A 24,556-nucleotide genomic window follows, 5' to 3' on the forward strand; every position below is an offset into this window, starting at 1 on the left:
TTTTTCGCGGTTAATGGGGACCAGAAACCGCCGCAATAATTGAAAAACCGCGAAGTAGCCGTAAACCCTAACCCCCTCCCAATGGCCAAATCTACACAGAAATGGTTCACCAGACACAAAATCAAGCTCCTCCCATGGCCATCTCAGTCCCCAGACCTTGTTTTGTTGGCAAAAGGGGGGTTGTACAAAGTATTAACACCAGGGGTGCTAATAATTGTGACACACATTATTTGATGTCAAATAATTTTTTCTTTATGTGGGATTTTTTCCCCCGCTGAATGAATGCACTTGTATTGAAGGTTGGATTTTTCTCTTTTTTTCCATTCAGGTCCCATATTATTTGAATTAAAAAAAATTATTAGAAGTTAAAAAAACACATCTTTTTCAAGGGTGCCAATAATTATGGAGGGCACTGTAAGACGACCTCCTCTTTTTCAAGAGTCAAGTTTGAAAAAAAGACTTTTTGAACACCAAATTAATTTTTATACAGAAAATAATTACAGTACATCCGAAACTGATTATTATAACAATATATTTGAGGGAAAAAAATCATGTTATTTTGCCTCATTCAAATCTTAATATGTGAACATTTAAATATGTAAACTACAGTGCAATCACATTCGTAAATGAATGGCTTCTGGTTTTTGAAATGTAAATAAACCAATCTATTGTGATAAAACAACAAAACTGCAATAACTGAATTAACCATCAAAGTGAAGTCTAACTGTAACTGTAGTCTTGAAACAAATCTGAATAAGGAAAAAAACTGCAATAAAATAATGCAAACTGGTTAAACTTGAGAGAAGCTGAGATCTGTCATGACCGACTATCGCTTAAATGGTATCTGGCGCCATCTAGCGTCGTGAATGGGGAGAGTAGCTAAGATCTGTCACGACAGAACATCACTTCATTGATATCTGGCGCCATTTAGCGTCATGTATGGGTCTAATGTCTAGACCGCGAATATAATATCTTTTTCAGTCTTATTTCAATGCAAAAAAGACAGTCTTATATTTGGGCCAATACGGTAATTTACGCCATTTTCGTGTTGCACATGTATGTTTATGATGTATCTAGTTTAGTTAGCACCTTTGGATACCATTGCGAGTCTAACTGAATGTAAAAGAGGGCTTTATCAGCGCCACAAAAGCTTTGGGAGCAAAATTTTATAAGGGAGAAAATTTTGACAGACCACCAGCCGTCAGCTCAAGTGCCAGTCGACAATAACGAGCCTCAGGCAGACGAGGGGATCGATTCGAGGCGCCCCCCATCCGAGAGCATGCCACTCAATTTGACTTAACAGTGTGTTTCTTCGTTTATATTACCGTTAAATACACAAGCTTGACGCTAACTTAACGGGAGCTATTTTTTCACGGGAGATTTGGCTAGCTATGGCAGTGTTCAACGCAAGGTGCAACGAACGGCAGTAACTTTATTATATCGTAAAATATGAAAACGATTGAAACCATTACTCACCAAATTCAATCTGCTGGCAAATACAGGCAAGTGTGTATGCTGCGCTCTGGTCTGCCCCGGCTTGGATAAGGCCTTCTTTTTGTTTTTGCAGCTTTGCAATGCAACCAAAGGCTCTTCAAGTACTCCATGTGCACGTGAAGAGTGTGCGCGCAATTGGAATAATGGAACGTAGTCTGGGCCCATGATTGGTTCTCGTCAGCGAAGCAGCCAGAAGGATTTGCTGACCGTCCAAGTGTCAACTTTTTTAAAGGACCGATTTCTGAAGTACTAAGTTTACATTATTTTAAGGCTGTAAAAAATATCGCGTTAACAGGTGGTAAGTATTATTTTTTAAAATTAATCACGTTAAAATATTTGACGCAATTAACACACATGCCCCGTTCAAACAGATTAAAATGACAGTACAGTATAATATCCGCTTGTTACTTGTTTTTTGGTGTTTGGCGCCCTCTGCTGGCGCTTGGGTCCAACTGATTTTATGGGTTAGTACCATGAGTGAGCATGGTGTAATTATTGACATCAACAATGGCGAGCTACTAGTTTATTTTTTGATTGAAAATTTTACAAATTTTAATGAAACGAAAACATTAAGAGGGGTTTTAATATAACATTTCTATAACTTGTACTAACATTTATCTTTTAAAGAACTACAAGTCTTTCTATCCATGGATCGCTTTAAAAGAATGTTAATAATGTTCATGCCATCTTGTTGATTTATTGCTATAGTAAACAAATACAGTACTTATGTACTGTATGCTGAATGTATATATCAGTCTTGTGTCTTATCTTTCCATTCCAACAATAATTTACAGAAAAATATGGCATATTTTATGGATGGTTTGAATTGTGATTAATTACGATTAATTTTTAAGCTGTAATTAACTCGATTAAAAATTTTAATCGTTTGAGAGCCCTACATTATTTACATTACTCTTTGTTTCTCACGATTCCATATTTTTTTTCCTCAGAATGGAGTGATTCCATATATATTTCCCTGCACTTGCTCTATAAAAGTAATATATACAGACCACCACAATGTTTTTCATTCATTTCTTATAGCGTTCCTGAATGCTAAAGAGTTGCACTTTTTGAACTAATTCATTATTTTTTTCAAGCTTTTTATCAGAGTTTTTTCGACATCAGGGTTCATTAAATCCGGACCTCGGAGTCACTTTTCCTGTCGTGTTTTCCATGTCTCCCTCCTCCAACACACCTGAATCAAATAATCAGGATCATTACCAGGCTTCTGGGGAGGTTGCTGATGACAATCATTTGATTCAGGTGTGTTGGAGAGAGAGAGAGAGAGAGAGAGAGAGAGAGAGAGACGTGGAAAACACGACAGGATACAGTGGGGAGAACAAGTATTTGATACACTGCCGATTTTGCTGGTTTTCCCACTTGCAAAGCATGTAGAGGTCTGTAATTTGTATCATAAGTTCTCTTCAACTGTGAGGGACGGAATCTAATACAAAAAAAAGAAAATTATTGATTTTTACATAATAAATTTGCATTTAATTGCATGAAATAAGTATTTGATACATCACAAAAATCGAACAATATTTGGTAGAGAAACCTTTGTTTGCTATTACAGATACCAAACGTTTCCTGTAGTCCTTGACAAGGTTTGCAAACACTGCAGCAGGGATTTTGGCCAACTCTTCCATGCAGATCTTCTCCAGAGCCTTCAGGTTTCGGGGCTGCTGCCGAGCAACATGGACTTTCAGATCCCTCCATAGATTTTCTATCGGGTTCAGATCTGGTGACTGGCTAGGCCACTCCAGGACCTTAAGATGCTTCTTACGGAGCCACTCTTTAGTTGCCTTGGCTGTGTGCTTTGGGTCGTTGTCATGCTGGAAGACGCAGCCACGACCCATCTTCAGGGCTCTCACTGAAGGAAGGAGGTTGTCAGCAGGGCCGGCCCAGCCTATACGCAGACTAGTCAGCTGCTTAGGGCCCCTGAGCACTAGGGGGCCCCCCAATCTGACAATTGTTTAATCTATATTCTATTTTGTTGACTACAGTTTGCTCTATTTGACTTTTGTGAGTTTTGATACAGTAGATAGATTGTGATCAAGTAAGTACTGACAATCATTTGGGGTTAGAAGTTTGAAGTATGCAGTGCAACAAAATCTGATTAATATACAAAATATGGACTTATGGGTTGGATTGCATGTATGGGTTTCACAGTACACTGTGAGGAAATGGTGGGCCAAAAATCATCCCAACCATCCCAGCCTTGTGCAGGTCTATTATTTGATCCCTGATGTCCTTACACAGCTCTTTGGTCTTGGCCCTTGTGGAGAGGTTGGAGTTTGTTTGTTTGAGCATGTAAACAGGTGTCTTTTATACAGGTAACAAGTTCAAACAGGTGCAGTTACTTCCGGTAATGAGTGGAGAACAGGAGGGGTTCTTAAAAAAAAAAAACAAAAAGAACTAAGAGCCGAAATATTTACTAGTTGGTAATGTATCAAATACTTATTTCATGCAGTTCAATACAAATTTATTATTTAAAAATTATACAATGTGATTTTCCGGATTTTTGTATTAGATTCCGTCCCTTGCAGTTGAAGAGAACTTATGATACAAATTACAGACCTCTACATGGCTTGCAAGTGGGAAAAACCAGCAAAATCGGCTGTGTATCAAATACTTGTTCTCCCCACTGTAGATGGCATTGAGGTCCAGATTTGGTGAACCCTGTTCTATATGATAAAATGTCTGAGTGAGTGCTTGTCCGAGACTGGTGATTCCATACTTTTTGCTAGGGGTTGTAGTTTCAAAATGATCACAACACCAAAATAAAAAATTTATGAAAAACAGCTTTTATTTCTTTGAAACGCTTATACAAAACACACTTGAAGTTTAAGGCGTATATTGCACAAACTATTGAACTCATGTATATAAAAAACAAAACAAATGGTCAGTGGGGACATCATCAATCCCTCAGTTGAAGGTTTAAGGCACAAAAGCCCGTCATACTGCTAACGGTCAGTAACATGAAGATTTCTCAATGGGTTTGGCAGTGAAGAAACGACAATCTTTAAGATAAATATGTCATAACCAAACTAGAACGCCTCCAACCTTGAAAATATGTACATAAAGTTTTTGCCAATTGGGAATGTTGAGCATTCTAAAACATACAAAACCATGCTACCTAAAACTTTTTTTGTCTACTGGTAATTCTTTTAACCAGACATCTCTGGAATCACAAGCCACGTAAATAGTAGTAGTAAAAATAATGGAAAAGGAAAAAAAAGTTCTTTAATACTTAGTTCTCTACGCAAGACCTAATCCTGGTATGACCTGTGTAAAATGAGGTATACAAGCACATCTGTTGACAACGTGAACAAAACCTGAAAAGGATCGACAGTAATACATTTCAAAGTGAAAAAACAAGCTAGAAGGAACTGGAGAAACGGCGAAAAAAATCCAGCCATCTCTTTGCACATGCAATGTACTCAACGGTACAAACTGGCCAATGACACTGGTCGCCCAGCACCTCGCAATTTTGCTACAGTATCTCTAACGTCGACGTTTAGTCGCACGAAAATATTGCAATTATTCTAACGACAGTTTCATGGAAACTATGATTTCATGACATTTCTAAAGCACAGATGAAAAAGAGAGGAAAAGAACAATATGCCTCAAGAAACACTTATCAGTCGCAAGACTTTCAACTTTGGCCAAATTGTAAGACGGCGTCTCACAAGAAGATCAGACTTCACTCTATTGCCTCAGACAAAAAGGTGCCAGGTCAGTTGTAACTGAGCTGCAAGATGAGCATGATGTCATCAAGCTGCTACACTTTACGGCTCCGTCGTTATCGACTTTAGAAACAGAGCCAACGTGACCCCACTTACTTTCATTCCAAAAGACCCTCAAGGACAACATAGTTGGAATGGATGGGGCTGGGGGGACAAAAAAGGTCCCGAACAGAGACGTTCGCATAGATAACTCAGCAGTCATCGACGAAATTATTGGCACCTCTGGAATTTTTCCAGAAAATACAGCATTTCTCACGGGAATTAATGCAATTACAAATGTGTTTATTTCTTGGATGCGCATTGGAAAAACAAAAAAAGCCGAATAGAAATGCCAAACCGGACAATTTTCCACAAAATGTTAAAAAATGGGCTGGACAAAATTGTTGGCACCCCCAACTCAATATTTCGTTGCGCATCCTTTAGGAGAAATAACAAAGCAATCGCTTCCTGTAAACATCAACAAGTTTCATGCACCTATCAGACGGAATTTTGAACCATTCTTCTTTTGCAAACTATTTCAGTTCTCTCGGATTTGAAGGGTGTCTTCTTGCAACAGCTATTTTGAGATCTCTCCACAGATGTGTAATGGGATTTTGATCCGGACTCCTAGACGGCCACCTCAGAATTCTCCAGCGCTTTGTCTCTAACCATTTGTTGATGCTAGTTGAGGGGTCATTGTCCTGTTGGGACACCTATGAACTTTGACGCAGACCCAGTTTTCTGACACTACACCTTACATTCTGGCTCAAAACATTTTGATAGTTTCCAGATTTCAGGATTCCTTGCACACTGTCAAGGCACCCAGTGCCAGAAGCAGCAAAACAACCCCTAAACATCATTGAACCTCCACCATGTTTGACTATCTGGCACTGGGTGCCTTGACAGTGTGCAAGGAGTTACGAAATCTTATGAAATTGTTTTGTGCCGCAATGTAGGGTGTAGTGTCAGAAAACTGGGTCTGCGTCAGAAGTCAAGGGTGTTCCAACTGGACAACGACCCAAGACATACCTCAAAAAGCACAAAGAAATGGTTGGAGACAAAGCGCTGGAGAATTCTCAGGTGGCCATCGATGAATTCCTGATCTAAATCATATTGAACGCTATGGAGAGATTTCAAAACAGCTGTTGGAAGACACGCTTATAATCCGAGAAACCTGGAACAGTTCACAAAATAAGAGTGGTCCAAAATTCCGTCTGAGAGGTGCACGAAACTTGTTAATGGTTACAGGAAGCGATTGCTTTCTGTTATTTCATCTGAGGGTTGAGGGTGCCAACAATTTTGTCCAGCCCATTTTTTCGCATTCTGTGTAAAATTATGTCCGCTTTGGCTTTTCTCTTCAGCTTTCTTGTGTTTTTCCAATATGCGTCCAAGAAATAACACATTTGTAATTGCATTAATTTCCGTTAGAAATGCTGTATTTTCTGGGAAAGTTCCAGAGGTGCCATTAATTTCATCCATGACTGTACATATCTGTATAAAAAACTTGCTATAAAATAAAGACAGCAATTCCGAAACAGGAGATACTAATGCGCGGTGCATCTTGACTGAAGAAAGTCACAATTAACTCCAGTTAACCCACGAAAAAAAAATCCAATGATGATCAATTGAATTTTAAAATCGAGGACTACGTTGCTAATGTAAAAACTAATGTAACCAATGGAACGTGTTTGAATACCTTTCCAACATTTGAGAGTTTGCGCAGTTCTATTCATGTGAATTGAATGGAATGCTAACCGAGTGTTGCTAACAGCAGCTGTTTGATTCTAGACTTCAAAAACGACGAGTTGCTTGAATCTGCAGCTCATTGAGTGGTGATGAAAATACATTCTTTTTAACATTCTGTTGTACTCTGGCTGCCCCGAAACGTAGGCAAATCACATTCCACTCACTGTGTGCAGGCTGTGTGTTGGGAACCCCACACTGTGCTGGTGATGGGTTTCACAACTTGGAGGGGGCTGCCCTGCCTGGCGTCAGTGTGGACCATGCTCCAGACGCTGGGCACCACAGTGGAGTTCCACTGCGAGTTACCCCCGCTTCCGCCGTCGCAACTGGCGGCGGTGGTGAGGTGAGGAGAGAGACCAAGAAGAGGCGTGACTGTTGATCTTGATTTGAGGGGTTGAGATGAAGCTTGGCCAGAGGTAGCAACAGCGGAGGGCCGAAGGGGAGGAGACACAGGTGAGGGGACGGCGACGGGGAATAGCTTGGATTTGTTGAAGGGCAGGTAAAGTGGAGCTGAGAACGAGGCAATTGTTTGCGCAGGAGTGGCTGGAACAAGAGTGACCGCTGCTGGTGAAGACTGACTTGTTGCGGAGGTAGAACCTGTAGCTTGGACCGGTGCAGGTGACTGCACTGCATTTGGCCTCGTCGCTGGCGCTGGAGGACTATTCAGATCCGTAACTGGATCGGTGCAATTCTTCTCAGACTTTGGCTGCCCAAACACTGTAAGCAAAGTTGGCACGTGGGCCGGGATGAGCTGTGACTGCTTGGAGTCCATCTCTATTGGGTTCCAGAGGACTTTGGTCATGGGCAAAGGGGACAACCTGGATGTCGAGACCAGGACTGAAGCTGGTGCAGCTGAAGGCAAAGGTGTCGATGGAGCTCCGGCCGGTACCGAGACCGCCATCGCCTTCTCCATCAGACTTTGGACCCTGCACGGATCCAAGACTTGCTGGCTGTCGTCAGGAGGAGGCGTGGGGCCCATGTCGGTGCACTGTGACTCTACCTTCTCAGTCTTTATGGTGTCTTTCGGAATGCTTGGACTCTCTTGGATCCGGTTCAGCTTCTCTTGCTCCGCTGCCCTTTGGAGTGCCGCGTCAACTAGGAGCCTCAGATCACTAAAATCCTGAGTGGGAATAAGCTCAGGGGGAGTCGGAGGTGGAGTGTTGAAGAGCCCGCCGGTTGGGCTAGTCACTGCTGCCGATGCTGTGTTCTCGCCTCGTTCCTCGGCCTCCCTCAGCAGTCTTTGCGTGTCAAGCCCCATCAATGCCTGAACTGAGCCGTCCTTCCCTGGATAGCCAGCTCCGGTCAAGATGGCGGTGGCCGTGTTCCCGAGAACGCTGAGGTCCAACGTAGGGGTCGAGCGGATGACAGTCGGGCGCTGTTGAGTGGAGCCTGTGGAAGAGTGAGTGTCGGGGGAGCTGGCGCCACCTCCTGTGGACGAGTGGCCGTCGCTTTTCCCGCTTAACTTGCGAGAGACTGTGAACTTGGTGGGGTCTTTGCCATCTTTTCGGAGCAGGTCAGGCAGAAGGCGGCGGCGTGCGTTAATGAACCAGTTACATATCTGAAAGAAAGGGGGCAAAGGGTGGACATTACTACAAGTGATTACATTCTAGGGTTAATATTTGTCAAGAAAACGAACATTTTAATTATGGCAGCATTATATAGCTAGGACTGACGGCAAAATTCAAGCATATTGCCCTATGCTTTCTCATTGACTTCACTATCAGTTGACGGGACACGGGGGTTAGGGCCGATACATAGGGGGGCCTATTTTCAAAAACTTAAAATATTTTCAAAACCTAAACAGGCACCTCCTTTAGGCATTAGTGCTGCAACGATTAATCGATTAACTCGAGTATTCGATTAGAAAAAATCATTCGAATTTTGTTGCTCTGAGTATTTGTTTAATTAAAGTGGCACCGAAATGGCTTGTTTTGAAAGTGATGGCATTTAGTTTTATTGATTAGGGTGGATGTACTGCCCTCTGGTCTGCCTCTTTTCACACGGCTGAATCCCACTGCTCCCTGTCAAGACTAACGTAAGCCAAGTTTTTGTTTAGCTAATGTTTTTTTTTTTACTGCATTCAGTATTTAGTTTATAGGTATATTTAGCAATTTGTTGTGGGAATATGTGTCTGAACCATTTGTTAAGAGCATTGGAAAAAAAAAAACCCAAAAAATCCAACCCGTTCACTTCGCTCTACCACTGTTCTTCCCCTCTCCGTCCCCCGTGTCCACCTTTCCACCTTTGGTTCCAGAGCTTTTAGTCATCGCGCCCCCTGATCTTCGCAGCATATCTACCCTATCACTTTTCAAATCTAGACTGAAAACACACCTGTTCACTCTTTCTTATCCACCATAACCCCTAGCTGTGTTATATTTTTGCTTCTTTTTATCGTGCTTTTAATATTTTTATCCTTTTAATACCTTTTTATCGTACTGTGATTCCATGTCTCCTGTGAAGCGTCTTTGTGTGTTTTGAAAAGCGCTCTAGAAATAAAATGTATTATTATTAGTACTATGAAAAAAAAAAAAAATTAAAAACGAGCATTTTATACCATTTAAGCTAGTGGACTTTTTCTATGTAGGTTAGCCAATTGTTCTTCTGTTGTACATAGAGCCTCATTTTAAAAAAAAGTATACCGTTTGAGGCTCAGCTCAGGTATTTTAATTTTTCCATGTTCCTTATCCGATTACTCGATTATTCGAACTAACTAGTCTAGCGCTGCAACGATTAACTCGAGTATTCGATTGGAAAAAAATTATTCGAGTTAAATTTTGTTGCTTCGAGTATTCGTTTAATTAAAGTGGCGCCGAAATGGTTTGTTTTGAAAGTGATGGCATTTAGTTTTATTGATTAGGGTGGATGTACTTCCCTCTGGTCTGCCTCTTTTCACACGGCTGAATCCCACTGCTCCCTGTCAAGACTAACGTAAGCCAAGTTTTTGTTTTAGCTAATGTTTTTTTAATGCATTCAGAATTTAGTTTATAGGTATATTTAGCAATTTTTTTTGTGGGAATATGTGTCTGAACCATTTTTTAAGAGCATTGAAAAAAAAACTTGAATTTTATAGCATTTAAGATAGTGGACTTTTTCTATGTAGGTTAGCCAATTGTTCTTCTGTTGTACATAGAGCCTCAGGTATTTTAATTTTTCCATGTTCTTTATCCGATTACTCGATTATTCGAACTAGCTAGTCTAGTGCTGCAACGATTAACTCGTATATTCAAATTAAATTTTGTTGCTTCGAGGATTCGTTTAATTAAAGTGGCGTTGTAATGGTTTGTTTTGAAAGTGTTTGCATTAAATTTTAGATTAGGGTGGATACACTGCCCTCTGGTCTGCCTCATTTCACATGGCTGAATCCAACTGCTCCCTGTTAAGACCAACCTAAATCAAGTTTTTTTTTTTAATGCATTAGTAATTTAGTTTATAGGTATATTTAGCCGTTTTTTGTCAGAATATGTGTCTGGACCATTTGTTAAGAGCATCATTAAAAAAAACGATACATAGATCCTCATTTAAAAAAAAAAAAAAAAAATTATACTGTTTGAAGCTCAGCTCGGGTATTTTAATTTTTCATGTTCCTTATCAGATTACTCGATTGTTCGAACTAACTAGCTCATCGATTAATCGACTACTAAAATAATCTAAAACTGCAGCCCTAAACTAGTCCATCGATTAATCGACTACTAAAATATTCGATAGCTGCAGCCCTATTAGGCATATATGAGTCTCCATAAGCAGGGACATAAAAAAAAATTCAAAGTCGTTCCCTAATAAAATCCCGATTAATTATTTTCATACAAGTACTGTATAACAAAACTTAAAAAATGGCTATAAAATTCTCAAATTTTACGCTATAGACACAAATTCACCAATATTTTCAGGGTCAATAGCAATATTTAACATATCATTTAAGTTTTTGCCCGAAATATCAACTTATTTTTATTTTGTTTTTCAACAGCTAATGAATCACTCAATTTTCACATCAGAAACTTAATACTTGCGGAAAGCATACAAAAGCTTCTTAATTTTACTCAACAAAAAGAAAACTTAGCATTTTTCTTATTAATGTTGAATTCCGATGTTACTATTGCCTCAGCACGTCCTGCCGGCTATTTGGCCCTCGTCGTTTTTAGATCGGAATGTTACATAAAATAAAACACGTAAAAGGCGAATTTTTTTGTATGGATGCAGAAATGTCTAAATTACTAGTTTTTTTTGCCAAAAAACGGGCAGTTGGCCAAAAACTACCTGATCATTTGAATGTAAAGTTGCGCTATTGTGTATGGATACAAAATACAACATGCCATCACAAAACAAATCGTTTTTTAAGTTGAAAATTCTTGTAAATAAATTCGTACATCCTGGAATTTCGATAGATATGAACATAAAACGGTCCACATTCTTGGTTAAAAGCAAAAACCGGGCAGTAATCATTCATTTTACGTAAATATTTCAAGCTAAATTAACGATATTTTGTATAGATACAAAATCTAGCGTGGCGGCCGTCACAAAACAAAGCTTTTTAAGTTTAAAGTTCTTGTAAACAAATGCGTAAGTGCCAGAATTTCTATAGATATGAACGTAAAACAGTCTAGATCCTTGGATAAAAGCAAAAATATTTCAACCTAAAGTTACACTAATGTTTTCGAGTATTTTTTTCACAACGTTTAAAAGTGCATACATGAGGCTATTTTATATAAGAATGACCTTGAATCCCCGACCAAATCACTCATGAGACACTCCTGCCTGCTTGTATGCAGTAAAACTTTCTCCTTTTTCCACCTAAATCGGGTATTTGAACGCAGTGTGTGTTTGAATTTGACAAAGAGCAACCATGCCCTCTACTGGCAAACTCCTAGCCTACAGCCCCCCCCCCCAAAAAAGTGCTAAATTAATTAATCAGGCTTGATACACTAAAAAAAAAATTTTAAATCCGGATCCAAGGATCGATTGTATCCCATCTTTATACCTACCAAATTTTATTGTTACCGTCCACGACTAACAGAAATAGATTAAAAAAAAGAAAAAAAAAAAGAAAAAAAAGGTCTACGCATCCCCCAACGACAACATGAGTGGCGACTTGACAGGCCGACAGCCTGTAATAATAATAGGGCTTCAGCTATCGATTATTTTAGTAATCGATTAATCGATGAACTAGCTAGTTTGAATAATTGAAATCGGATAAGGAACATTAAAAATTAAGATGGCTGAGCTGAGCCTTAAACGGTATAAAAAATAAATGAGGATCTATGTACAACAAAAGAACAATTGGCTAACTTGCATAGCAAAAGTCCGCTAGCTTAAATGCTATAAAATGCTAACTTAAATGCTATAAAATGCTAACTTTTTTCTCTCCAATGCTCTTAACAAATGGTTCAGACTCATATTCCCACAAAAAGGCTAAATATAAACTAAATTACGAATGCATTAAAAAACATTAGCCCAAAAAAAACTTAGTTTACGTTGGTTTTAACAGGGAGCAGTTGGATTCAGCCATGTGAATTGAGGCAGACCAGAGGGCAATGTATCTACCTAATCAATAAACTAAATGTAAACACTTTCAAAATAAACCAACAAAATTTAATTCGAATATTTTTTTCTAATCGAATACTCGAGTTAATCGATTAATCGTTGCAGCACTAAATAATAATACCCAATTTATAAATGGCAAAAATTTGACTATAATGAATTCCCATTTTTTCCTACGCACCAAATGCAACAAAAGTCAAGGACTATGGCAAAACATTGTTTGACCATTACGTAGAGTATACAGAGTCAAGATATAAGCATGTCTATAATTTAGTGCAATATTTTAGCAATGATTAATCGGTTAACTCGAGTATTCGATTAGGAAAAAATATTCAAATCAAATTTTGTTGCTTCGATTATTCGTTTACTTAAAGTGGTGATGGAATGGCTTATTTTGAACGTGAACTGCCCTCTAGTCTGCTTCACTTCACATGGCTGAATCCAACTGCTCCCTGTTAAGACCAATGTAAGCCAAGTTTTTGTTTGAGCTTATGTTTTTTAATGCATTCGTAAATTAGGTTATAGATGTATTTTGCCGTTTTTTGGTGGGAATGTGTGTCTGAACCCTTTGTTAAGAGCATTGTAAAAATAAAAAAACGTTAGCATTTAAGCTAGCGGACTTTTGTACGTTAGCCAATTGTTCTTTTGTTGTACATATATCCTCGTTTTTTTTTTTTTTTTTTTTTTTTAAATACCGTTTGATGCGCAACTCAAGTATTTTTATTTTCCATGTTCTTTATCCTTATCAGATTACTCGATTGTTCGAACTAACTAGTTCATCGATTAATCGACTACTAAAATAATAGATAGCTGCAGGCCTACTATAATTATTAACTGATATACATCAACTTGAAATCATCTTCCTACCTGCAGTACCGAGAGGTTTGTCTGGCTGGACAAACTGAGTTTCTCCTGTTCCGAGGGGTAGGCATTGAAACGGTGCTCATACAACCAGCTCCTTAGAATTTGCACCGCCTCTTTGGGCAGGTTGCCACGGCGACGGCGCTTCCCAAAGAGTCCGCTTCCTGACAGGTCGAGCGGGGAGCCGTCATCACTGTCCGACAACGCAGAAGAATGCTCCTGCTCCATGTTTCGCTCGTCTTCTGAAGCTGGGCAAAAGCAGGAAGATATTAGCAACATTCGGATGGATAACTCTTGTGTTCATAATGTACAAAAAAGAAGTGAATAAAAATGCTCTACTAGGCTAAAACTAAAGCATATGAAAGGTTTTCAATGACTTGGAACCAGCATAGAAAGCTCAATGCGTTTTAAAAGCCCACTTAATTAAGAGTGAGGTAGTTCTGTTTGTTGTTGGGAGTTTTGGGTGGTCAATGGAGTGAATCTCCCCTTCAGAATGGAACATGCCCGATCCCATGGGGTGGGCCACAGAATGCACTAAATGTCTCTCTCTCTGCGGCTGAGTGAAACCTGACCCCCAGGGCAGCGTCTGTCTTCACAAAGGAGATTGTGTGCATATCAACATCACAGTGGCTGCTGGCCTAGGAGTCCATTGACCATGTGAAGAAGAAGAAGTCGGCTCTTTCCACCTCATACCAAGGCTCAAATACTGATACAATGCAAATAACCTCAGTGCTCAACCAACAGTAAACATTCATTCATTTTCCATGTCGACTATCCTCACGAGAGTCGTGAAGGTGCTGGAGCATATCCCAGCTAACTACGGGCTGATACACCCTGAATTGGTTACCAGCCAATCGCAGGACACAATGAGACCACCAACCGTTGACCCACACAGAATTTGAAGTGTTAAATCAGCCTACCACGCATGTTTTTGGGATGTGGGAGGAAACCGGAGTCCCTGGAGAAAACCCGCACAGGAAGAACATGCAAACTCCATACAGGAGTCCGGGATTGAACTCGTGCTAACCACTCGGCCACCGTGCCACCCAAAAACAACAGTAAACATTTAAAACAAATCTAAAATTTGAATTAAAGACTGGTTTTAACTATAATAACCGATTTGGAAAGCCTCTGAGCTGTCAAAAAAATGCTGCAATAGTTAAGCTAACATCTGTGTGCCTTATTGAGAAATATTGAGCATTTCATCATGCTTGCAGTAGCTTCTGTATTCTTTTAAAACTAAAACAACAACAATGAAACCCAGAAAAAAAGGCTAATGTACACAACATTAGGAGTGGGAACCTCTTGTTACCTCACGATGCGATACGATTTGCGATTCAAAGCTCACGATAACGATGATCTGACGATATGGCGATACAACGATTATCGATACATTGGTCAGGAAATCATTCTAGGATATTCTACAAACAACTCATAAACAGAAAAACAAGCTTCTGCTGCAAATTGGAATGAGTATCACTAGTAGATGTCCAATCCATTTGAACTGGGACCCTCCCACTTCAAATGGAGTGAACGCCTATGGCCGTCATTGGCACCCAATGAGGTCATTTTGGGCCATTTAAGGTTATTTACCTGTTGATTTTCAGTTACTTCCCCGAAAATCGGACAGAATGACTGCGAATGCTCTGGTTTCGAATTATTTGTTTCGAATTGTCACACCTCTACACACCATCACCACTGATTCTTCAGAAGAAGGAAACCTACAGCTTGTAGGGCATATTTAGGACTTGTGAGCATTTGATCTGGCTTTTTGGGCATTCAAAAAACCCAAATGAGACACTATAAAGATCAAATCTCTTAATACCTCTGGAAGCCTACGATACAATATGATTTGCAATACAAGGGTCACAATAGTGTCAGTGAGTCAGCTGTGCTACACGATGGCTGGAGGAGGTGAAACTCCTGAACTTTTCCCCTTCCATCGAAGAAAACAAAATCGCTGGTATGGGAATACTTCGACTACAGAAAAGTTACAGACGGCCGTGGCTTAGAGGAGGAGGGCCAACCGACATGTAAAACATGTTTTCTGTGGGTGGCTGCCGAGGAGGCAATACCTCCAATATGATTTTGCATTTATACAAGGGCTGTCAAAATGATCGCGTTAACGGGCGGTAATTAATTTTTTAAAAATTAATCACGTTAAAATATTTGACGCAATTAACGCACGTGCCCCGCTCAAACAGATTAAAATGACAGCAGCAGTGCAATGTCCACTTGTTACTTGTGTTTTTTTTGGAGTTTTATCGCCCTCTGCTGGCGCTTGGGTGCGACTGATTTTATGGGCTGCAGCACCCATGAGCATTGTGTAATTATTGACCTCAACAATGGCGGGCTACTAATTTGTTTTTTGATTGAAAATTTTACAAATTTTATAAAAACGAAAACATTAAGAGGGGTTTTAATATAAAATTTCTATAACTTGTACTAACATTTATCTTTTAAGAACTACAAGTCTTTCTATCTATGGATCGCTTTAAAAGAATGTTAATAATGTTAATGCCATCTTGTTGATTTATTGTTATAATAAACAAATACAACTACTTATGTACGGTATGTTGAATGTATATCCATTTTGTGTCTTATCTTTCCATTCCAACAATAATTTACAGAAAAATATGGCATATTTTATAGATGGTTTGAATTGCGATTAATTACGATTAATTAATTTTTAAGCTGTGATTAACTCGATTAAAAATTTAAATCGTTTGACAGCCCTAATTTATACAAAAGTAAAGATTAGTAAACACTAAAGGTGTGTGAAATTTCCGATTCTTAGATTATTCGCGATTCGGCCACTGAAGATTCGAGAACGATTCACAAACATCCATATTCCGATTATTTATACACGCCAAGTAAAGCGGAACTAAAACACAGTCAGCGCGGTCTTCGGGATGCAATGAGGAACGGACCGAGAGGAGACATCCACAACTCATGTCGCTAGATAAAAAAACAAAAACAATAAAACCTGATTGCGGCCAACAGCCGCTACAAACTACGCCCACATAATAGTACGGTAGATATCACATGTATATAGAACTAGATGTGAAATGACAGACTCGCAGGCGTTAGTAAACAGCCGCCATCTTAAAGCAGTAGACTTCTCAGGAAGGCTCCGTTGTAGTTTAAAGCCGCTGATACAGAATGGGGACTTGAGTATTTTATTTACTGTTTTGAATTGTTAACTTGACACTGAAATAGTAGTTTATTTAAGCCTGAGAGGATTTTTTTTTACTATTTTTGTAACTAATGTACGAAACATTAAAAGCAGCAAATAGCTGGGGGCAGGAGGGGGTATATCAATAACCGATTTAAAATCGAATCATGAGGTGCCCCAAGATTTCCACCTCCAGTAAACACTGTCATGAACGTTCCCACCAGCTACGAGAGTTAACTTCAGTGTGTTTAGTGTGTCTAGCGGTGGTAAGACGTGGCGTTTTTGCTCTCTCTGACAACTGTCTGTATTGAGAGTATGTGTATAAAAACATGATACGAGTCATACACACGTGCTCACCTCCCCCAACATTATACTTACTAGAGGTGTGCAAAATTTCCGATTCTGAGATTATTCGCGATTCGGCCGTGGAAGATTCGAGAACGATTCACAAACATCCAAATTCCGATTATTGAAATATGCCAAGTAAAGCGGAAGTACAACACACTCAGCGCGCCGCGCGGTCAATGAGCAACGGAGCGAGAGTAGCTAAACATCATGCTTCTCATTACCCGGCCCCTCGGGTAATGCCAATGCTCAACTCACGGCTCTAGCTCAACTCATGCCACGAGATAAAAAAACACAACAACATACCTGAAGCTGCTACAAAAGTACGTCATCCACATAATGTTACGGTAAATATCATTTATATAAGACTAGATGCACTACGGTAGCGGTAGCGTTTGCAGCACATCTACAAAAAGCTAGATGCAGACGTAGTAAACGGCCGCCATCTTAAAGCAGTACACTTCTCTGCAAGGCTGTTGTAGCGAACCTTCCAAGCAAACCTAATTAACTTTTTATCTAAAATACTCCTAAATCGGTAAAATATTGACTTGAATCTATCTTTAAAATAGTTTTAAAACTTTCACATGTCAAAAGTTGACAAAAGGGAAATTATGGATTAACGGGAGCAATTTTAACAACTTTAACGGTTGATTCACAACATTAAATTAATTGAATGTAGTTTAAAGCTGCTGATACAGAATGGGGACTGGAGTTTCTTATTTACTGTTATTTTTGTATATTTGTTTACTGCTATATGTTAACTTGATACTGAAATAGTAGTTTGGTTTAGCCTGAGAGTATTTTTGAACAATTTTGGAACAAATGTACAAAATATTAAAAAAATAAAAATAAAAATAAAAAAAAAGGCGGGGGGTGCATCAATAATCGTTTTAGAATCGAATCGGACCATCTGAATCGTAATCGTAATCGAATCGTTAGGTGCCCAAAGATTCCCAGCTCTAATACTTACTGTATGTTCTAATTTGCTCATGTTTTAAAAAATAAAATACTCTGTTCCAATTTGCTAATATGTTTTGAAAAATAAAAATCTGTTCAATGGAAAAAAGTTTTTTTTTTTTTTTTTTTTAAACCCAGAAATCTCAAAGTAACACATTTTAGTAATTGCAATGGAGGAAGTCGGCGTGATGCAACGATGACTTCACCTCGCTTAGCAACGTGTCGCCATTTTGTGAAGGGGGTACGCACAGCTAAACATTCCATAGACAAACGTCTGAAATTCATATATTTCAGGTGTTTTTTGCGTCTTTTTTTTCATAAAAACGTCTTAAACATGGCTTGATATTATCATGAGTCACTGCCGACGGACGCGAGGAGGCGATACAATTTAAAATTAGCGTTTATTGGCTTACAAAGCGGCCCATACAAAGTCGCAGCAGTAAGTTGAGCTTTATCAATTACGTGGAATATGAACTGTGTGGAACTGAGAAAACTGGTAGTATATATGAAGTGATTATTTCTGCCGTAACTTAGGCTTTGTTGTGGCTGGTGACGTCATTAATGCCCGGATGTCAGACTGCCTCTATACCGTGAAACCATGATACTTTGGCTGTCATACCCTCAGAATCTCATACTGGCACATGCCTACTTACAATAGGGTTGGGAATCTCTGGCATGAAGCCGATTCGATATGTATCTAGATACACAGGTTACGATTCGGTTAAAAAAACGATACATTTTTAAGGCCGTGTGTGTTCGTACAGTATTTTAAACATATAAAAAAAAGACTAAAGATTAAATTAAACAACAAAATTTCATACCAATGTTATATTTCATTTTTTATGAAAAAAATAAATAAAGCTTACTATATGACTGTCATTTTGTTGGATGGGATTGATAATAAAATAAAACTCCAGTGACAGACAACAATAAAGTGCAGTAATTTAATTACTGTATTTCCTGGTGTTTTGAACACAATAGGTAAGTAATTTAAGTGCGGCGGTCACAATCTAAGTGCGCTGTATGGTGAATGACACTAGCGCAGCATGTGAGGTAAAAGCGAAATTATTATCATATTAAGTAGAGCTGTCCCGATCGATCGGCATTTTCAAAGTATCGGAATTGGCAAAAAAATATCGGCTGTGCCTTTTTTTTTAATTTATTTTTTAATTAAACCGTTTTCTAATTATATTTAACGTTACAAACATAATATGTAACACTCATCCAGAGTCTTTAGTTTAGGCTTAAGGTAGGGTTATCAAATTTATCCCGATAACGGCGGTAATTGATTTTTAAAAAAAATGTACACGTTAAAATAACGCAATTAATGCATGCGCTGCACGACCCACCCACGCATTGTCGCGCTCAATCTGTAATGGTGCCGTTTTACCTATATAGAGACATAAAAGGCAGTGTAAAATGAGTAGAGTGAATTTTGGCAGCCTTTGGAGCCATTTTTTAATTGGCTATAGCCTTACAATCCCTCTCCCTACAATTAGAAATATAATGGGAAGCAATGTGGGGAAGCAAGGTAGCAAATGATCTTTTTCTTAACACCTTATATTATTTCCCAAGGCAGACAAGATATATCAATTGGTAGCACTACGCACAGTCATGGTTCCACTTCCCATCATGCATTTGGGCATGGCTACAGTATCATTTACTGAAAGCTCAACAAATACACTAGATGGCAATATTTAGTCACAATATACAAAGTCACAAGTCTTTCTAGCCGTGGTTGCCTGGTACACTAGACCAGTGCTTCTCAATTATTTTCTGTTACGCCCCCCCAAGGAAGACGTAAATGTTTCGCCCCCCCCCAAACTCTCTGCCGCCACTGTAAACAGTACTATTATAAGTACGCCTCAGCCTAACATTGTGTCCTTTTTTTCTATTAAAGAAAAAAGTAACATAGATCAACTTATAATAAAATATAACTTTATTAACATTGTTTTACTTGTAACAGAAAAGACTTAACGCGTATAAATTTGCCTGAAGTAAAAAAAAAAAATAAATAAATAAAAAAGTCACATCCAAACTGTAAAAATACACTCAAGGTACATTTTTGACCATTTGATACTGAAAAATAAAATGTAATAAAATCAGTAAATAATAACAAATTCAAATTGATTAGAAACATTTACTCTTCAAGACAACATGCAAAAAAAATTTGACCGAAAAAAAAACAAAACTGAATAGGAGGGGGAAAAAAGTGTCTTTGGACAGAAGGAAAGTTTTTATTTTCGCCGATTCACCACAGTGATCACTGGTTTACTGATATAACACTGACAAAGCGGGACGATTGTGACAATTGGGAATATTCGGCACGTTTTCGCTGAAAAACAATCAAGCGGCTTATCAATAAGATTGAGGTCTAATGTCTTTAAGTGGCGTCTTAACTGATTTGGCTTCAGACTCTCCGCTATAATCATTTTTAGACTCAGCAAACAGTGGTCTTTCCTCATTTCCCACTATATTAAAAGTCAAAGCCAAAAGGCAAACGGCCCGAAAAAAGCGCATTCTCGGCGGCCGAGGAAGAACCGTAGGTGAGGGCGGTGGTCGTGACGATCCCAAGCCGAAAACGGCACTTCTCGGCCGGACACGTGAGAACCGGAGAAGACAGTGGGTCGCAGCGTGAGTCCAGCTCTACATGAGTCTCTTCCGTGTGCTCTTGCTTACCTTCAAAAATACTGCACGCACTTTGAAAATGAGAGCGCCACTGCCACCCACGGAGTGGATGTGCAAGTACACTTTATTCTAGTACGGCCAAAAAAAAAAAAAAAAGCATGTTCCCCGAGGTCACTCGCGCCACCCCTGGCATCGCTCTGCGCCCCCCTGGGGGGGCGCGCCCCACCCTTTGAGAAGTACTGCACTAGACTCACCGCTGTTCCAGCTACTGAGTCTGGCTACCATTCAGCGGATACAATTTCCAGGGCGGAGCAAGCCACAGCAAACAGACAGCGGAGTGGACCAATCAGCGACGGGCAGACGTGACGTAAGTAAAATGACGAGGGCAGGACGAGGGACTTGCGCGCGGAGGTAAACATTCGAAGAGAGCGGAGTTTATTCAACATGGCTAGCGCGAGACAGACTGTTGTCAATGACTCGTGTCGATGTGTTTCTGGTAATTTAAACTGATTTTTACCGTGGATTGGAACATATTCTCGGCTCTTCCGTTCACCATCTGTGTTGTTGTGGAGACGACTTTCGACGCGCAAGAGTGACGTTGCTTGTTGAGAACACGTCACGCAAATAAACAAATCTGATTTGTCGATTGATTTTGTACCTGCTCGAGAGGCCGTCAATGGGCTGGTTCCCAGACTTTTCTCTCAGTGTTTGAAAAATACAGGGAGAACAGTCTGGCCGTGCCAGGCAATATCCGTGGATCCCTCTCACAGAAAAAATGTTAATAATGTAAATGCCATCTTGAGGATTTATTGTCCTAATAAACAAATACAGTACTTATGTACTGTATGTTGAATGTATATATTCGTCTAAAGTTTTATTCATTTTTTTCTTAATGCATTGCCAAAATGTATATGATCGGGAAAAATTATCGGGAATGATTGGAATTGAATTGGGAGCACAAAAAAAGCAATCGGATCGGGAAATATCGGGATCGGCAGATACTCAAACTAAAACGATCGGGATCGGCTCGGGAGCAAAAAAACATGATCGGAACAATCCTAATTGGCGCCCTAATTGTTGGTACTCGTCGATACCGATACCACCAATTCGGGCCGGATTGGCGCCCCCTGCTGATACTGGTATCGGTGCAACTTTACTTACAACATGCCTACAACAAATTCATGTTAAATTGTGACGGTCATTGAAAAAAGTGACATTTATCAGATGAATGTGAATGATTAATCGTTTAATTAATCGTCCAGTTAATCGTTTATTGCAATAATCGTTAGTTGCAGCCCTAGTATAAAGTCTACTCATTGCACCCCCCCCCCCCAATTAAATTTTGTTAGAGCCCTCAATAGCAACTTGATAAAAATGAAAACTCCCTCTCCTTTTTTTGTACCACAATTTAGATAAACTCCATTTGACAGGAGCTCACATTGATATTCTCTCCATGGCTACCTGCTGTTGTTGTCGACTCCTTGCGTCTCCCAGCTGCAGCCACAGCTACATTGTCTGCCATTGGTGGCACCTCATTGTCAAGAGACCCAACTTTTTTTTGTTTACAAGCGCATGCTCCTTCTATTTGTTTGAGCGCGACTAGAATGCAAACGTCTACTTCAAATTATTACTGCGGTCCTTTACAACACACAAACATGACCATAGTAACACTGAAGTGATGTTTTAGAGTTTATCTGTATTGAAATAGAGCGACCAAAAAAAAAAAAAAAAAAAGAAAAGAAATCTCAGCTTCGCACGAGCCGTTACCCGAAACCAAGTTTTGAACGCGAGCACGTTTTTCGAAGACACGGTTGGCGGACAGGAATAATTGAAAAACAGCATTTTGGACACAAAGAGCGCAGATGGGGAGTCTGTAATGTGCCGCGTGTTGCTCGGCCAGATGGACACGATGCCTTTTGGGTTGATAACTAGCTGGCTAGCTGTCCCTCCACAATCAAACACAACACGCCGCATTGGCAGGCGACGCACTCACCCCTCCGAAAAAGAAGCAACATTCCATACTAAACCAACAGCAAATACATCATGCAAACATAGAAAGACAAGGAAGAAACGTGCGTATTAACCAAATAACACTTACTTCGTTTGAATGCTTTCATTCTTTGTTGATGATGGCTGGCAAGCACGCAGCTGTCCAAGTTGCTGCTGTGGAGAAGCGTGTCCGCGAGACAAACGACGGTTGACACAACAGCAATTTCTTCTCCTTTCTTAAAGTTAAATGCGTCGTTTGAGTGGTATTTCCGCAAGAGCTTTTTGCGGCCGGCCAGATCCCATCCCACTGTTGGCTTTCTTCCGCGGACGAATGTTTTCTTTCGCCGTCGCTTGTTCTTTACCTGCGCGCAGCAACCGCAGCTCTTTGCCAATCTTGACAGTCGCCACTGGGATAGTCCCGCCTTATCGACGGGTGGGAGCCAATCGCGGCGCTCCATTTTGCCTCTTTGACAGTTGTCAGCCAATCACGGCGCTCATCTGGACAACAGCCAAGCTCTGTGTCATCCTAACTGACGGAAAGACCATTCCAGTCAAAATATAAAACACATGAGATTCAAATGGGGGCTTTTGGCGCATGTAATTTGAAAGCTGAAAAAGCCGATTTACTTATAAAAATCACTGTTGTCAACCATTACTTTTTGGATGACACATTCATGCACTGTTTCAAATTTATTAACCCTTTATTAGGCAAGTGATTAATGTGATTAATTTTTATTTATAAAAAAATAATAAATACAAATAACGTCCCAAGACCTTGCCTCCATATATGTTTACATCACATTTTGGGTCATGTACAGTGGCATGAAAAAGAATCTAAATCTTTTGGAATTTCTCACAATTCTGCCTAAAATCTCCATCAAATGTGATCTGATCTTTGTCAAAATCACACAGATGAAAAAACTGTCCGCTTTAACTAAAACCACCCAAACATTTATAGGTTTTCACATTTTAATGAGGATATTATGCAAACAATGACAGAAGGGGGTAAATAAGTAAATGAACAATCACATTTAATATTTTGCGGCCACCCCTTTGGTAGCCATACCTTCAACCAGACGCTTCCTGTAGCTGCAGATCAGTCTGGCACATCGATCAGGACTAATCTTGGCCCAGTCTTCTCTACAAAACTGCTGTAGTTCAGTCAGGCTCCTGGGATGTCTGCCACTAATCGCTGTCTTTAAGTCATGCCACAGGATCTCAATGGGGTTCAAGTCTGGACTTTGACTTGTTTCAGCATCCATCCTCTTTTCTAGCTTCAACTGTCTGACAGACTGCCTCAGGTTTTCCCGCAAAACATCCTGATAAACTTTTGAATTCCTTTTTCCATTAATGATTGCAAGTTGTCCAGGCCCTGAGGCAGCAAAACAGCCCCAAATCATGATGCTCCCTCCACCGTGCTTCACGGTAGGGTATGAGGTGTTGATGTTGGTGAGCTGTTTCATTTTCACACTACTGCTATGGAACTTTCACCCGTTTCCTGAAACCAAGAACTCGGAGGAAAAAATGTGAAGAATGGATCAACTTGCGCAGACATCCAAAAGACCAGTTCAATGCCAGCAAAGTGAAGCCATTCACATTTCATATGCAGTAAACATTTTGTTGGGGGCCATAGTCCTACAGAGGACGAAGAGGTAAGCCATTTTGATATTTTTACTTATTTTTTAGCGTGGCATTTTGCTGTGCTGCTTGTCTGACAATGAATGACCTGAAAAAAGAATAAAATGGTATCTGACTGCCACTGTTACCTTCTCTGTTGTAAAAAAAACAACTTTAGTCAGGGGGAAGTGTAAATAAATTATAGAATTAAGATTTTTGATTAATGAAAAAATTGAAAGTGTTCGTTGGCTGTCACTGATCGCTTGCGATCGCTACACAAAATATAAATTCCCCCCAAGAACGGTCAGAGACGTAGGACAACCAGAGGATATAATACATAAAAAAAGACAGGGCATATGGTAGTAAAGGATAGATTGTTGAAACAGGAGAATGTCATTGTCAGTCGCGAGAAGCAATGCACACAACAAAAAGGTGTCGATAAAAAAGCTAACTCAGGATCAGGTCGGCTATTTTCCCAGTCTTTTTC

The 24,556-nt window shown here is 39.7% G+C and overlaps 1 protein-coding gene across 1 annotated transcript; it reads right to left on the minus strand.

Annotated features, from left to right (window-relative positions):
- Positions 1–5,995: 5,995 nt before the first annotated feature.
- LOC130921230 (mucin-5AC) lies at positions 5,996–22,880 on the minus strand. Its single transcript, XM_057844874.1, has 3 exons — positions 22,562–22,880; positions 13,365–13,606; positions 5,996–8,520 (listed from the first exon to the last, which is right to left on the minus strand). Exons 1-3 carry the CDS (start codon positions 22,578–22,580, stop codon positions 7,126–7,128), a joined length of 1,656 nt encoding a protein of 551 aa, XP_057700857.1. The 5' UTR covers positions 22,581–22,880; the 3' UTR covers positions 5,996–7,125.
- Positions 22,881–24,556: the final 1,676 nt, after the last annotated feature.

This window comes from Corythoichthys intestinalis, chromosome 9 (assembly GCF_030265065.1).
Source record: "Corythoichthys intestinalis isolate RoL2023-P3 chromosome 9, ASM3026506v1, whole genome shotgun sequence".
NCBI lineage: Eukaryota > Metazoa > Chordata > Actinopteri > Syngnathiformes > Syngnathidae > Corythoichthys > Corythoichthys intestinalis.

What these genes read in the sequence shown, in the direction of transcription:
- LOC130921230 (XM_057844874.1), bottom strand. An exon ending in CAAACCTCTCGGTACTGCAG is followed by an intron (nt 8,521 to 13,364) that starts GTAGGAAGATGA and finishes CCTTTCTTTCAG; the next exon opens with ATATGTAACTGGTTCATTAA.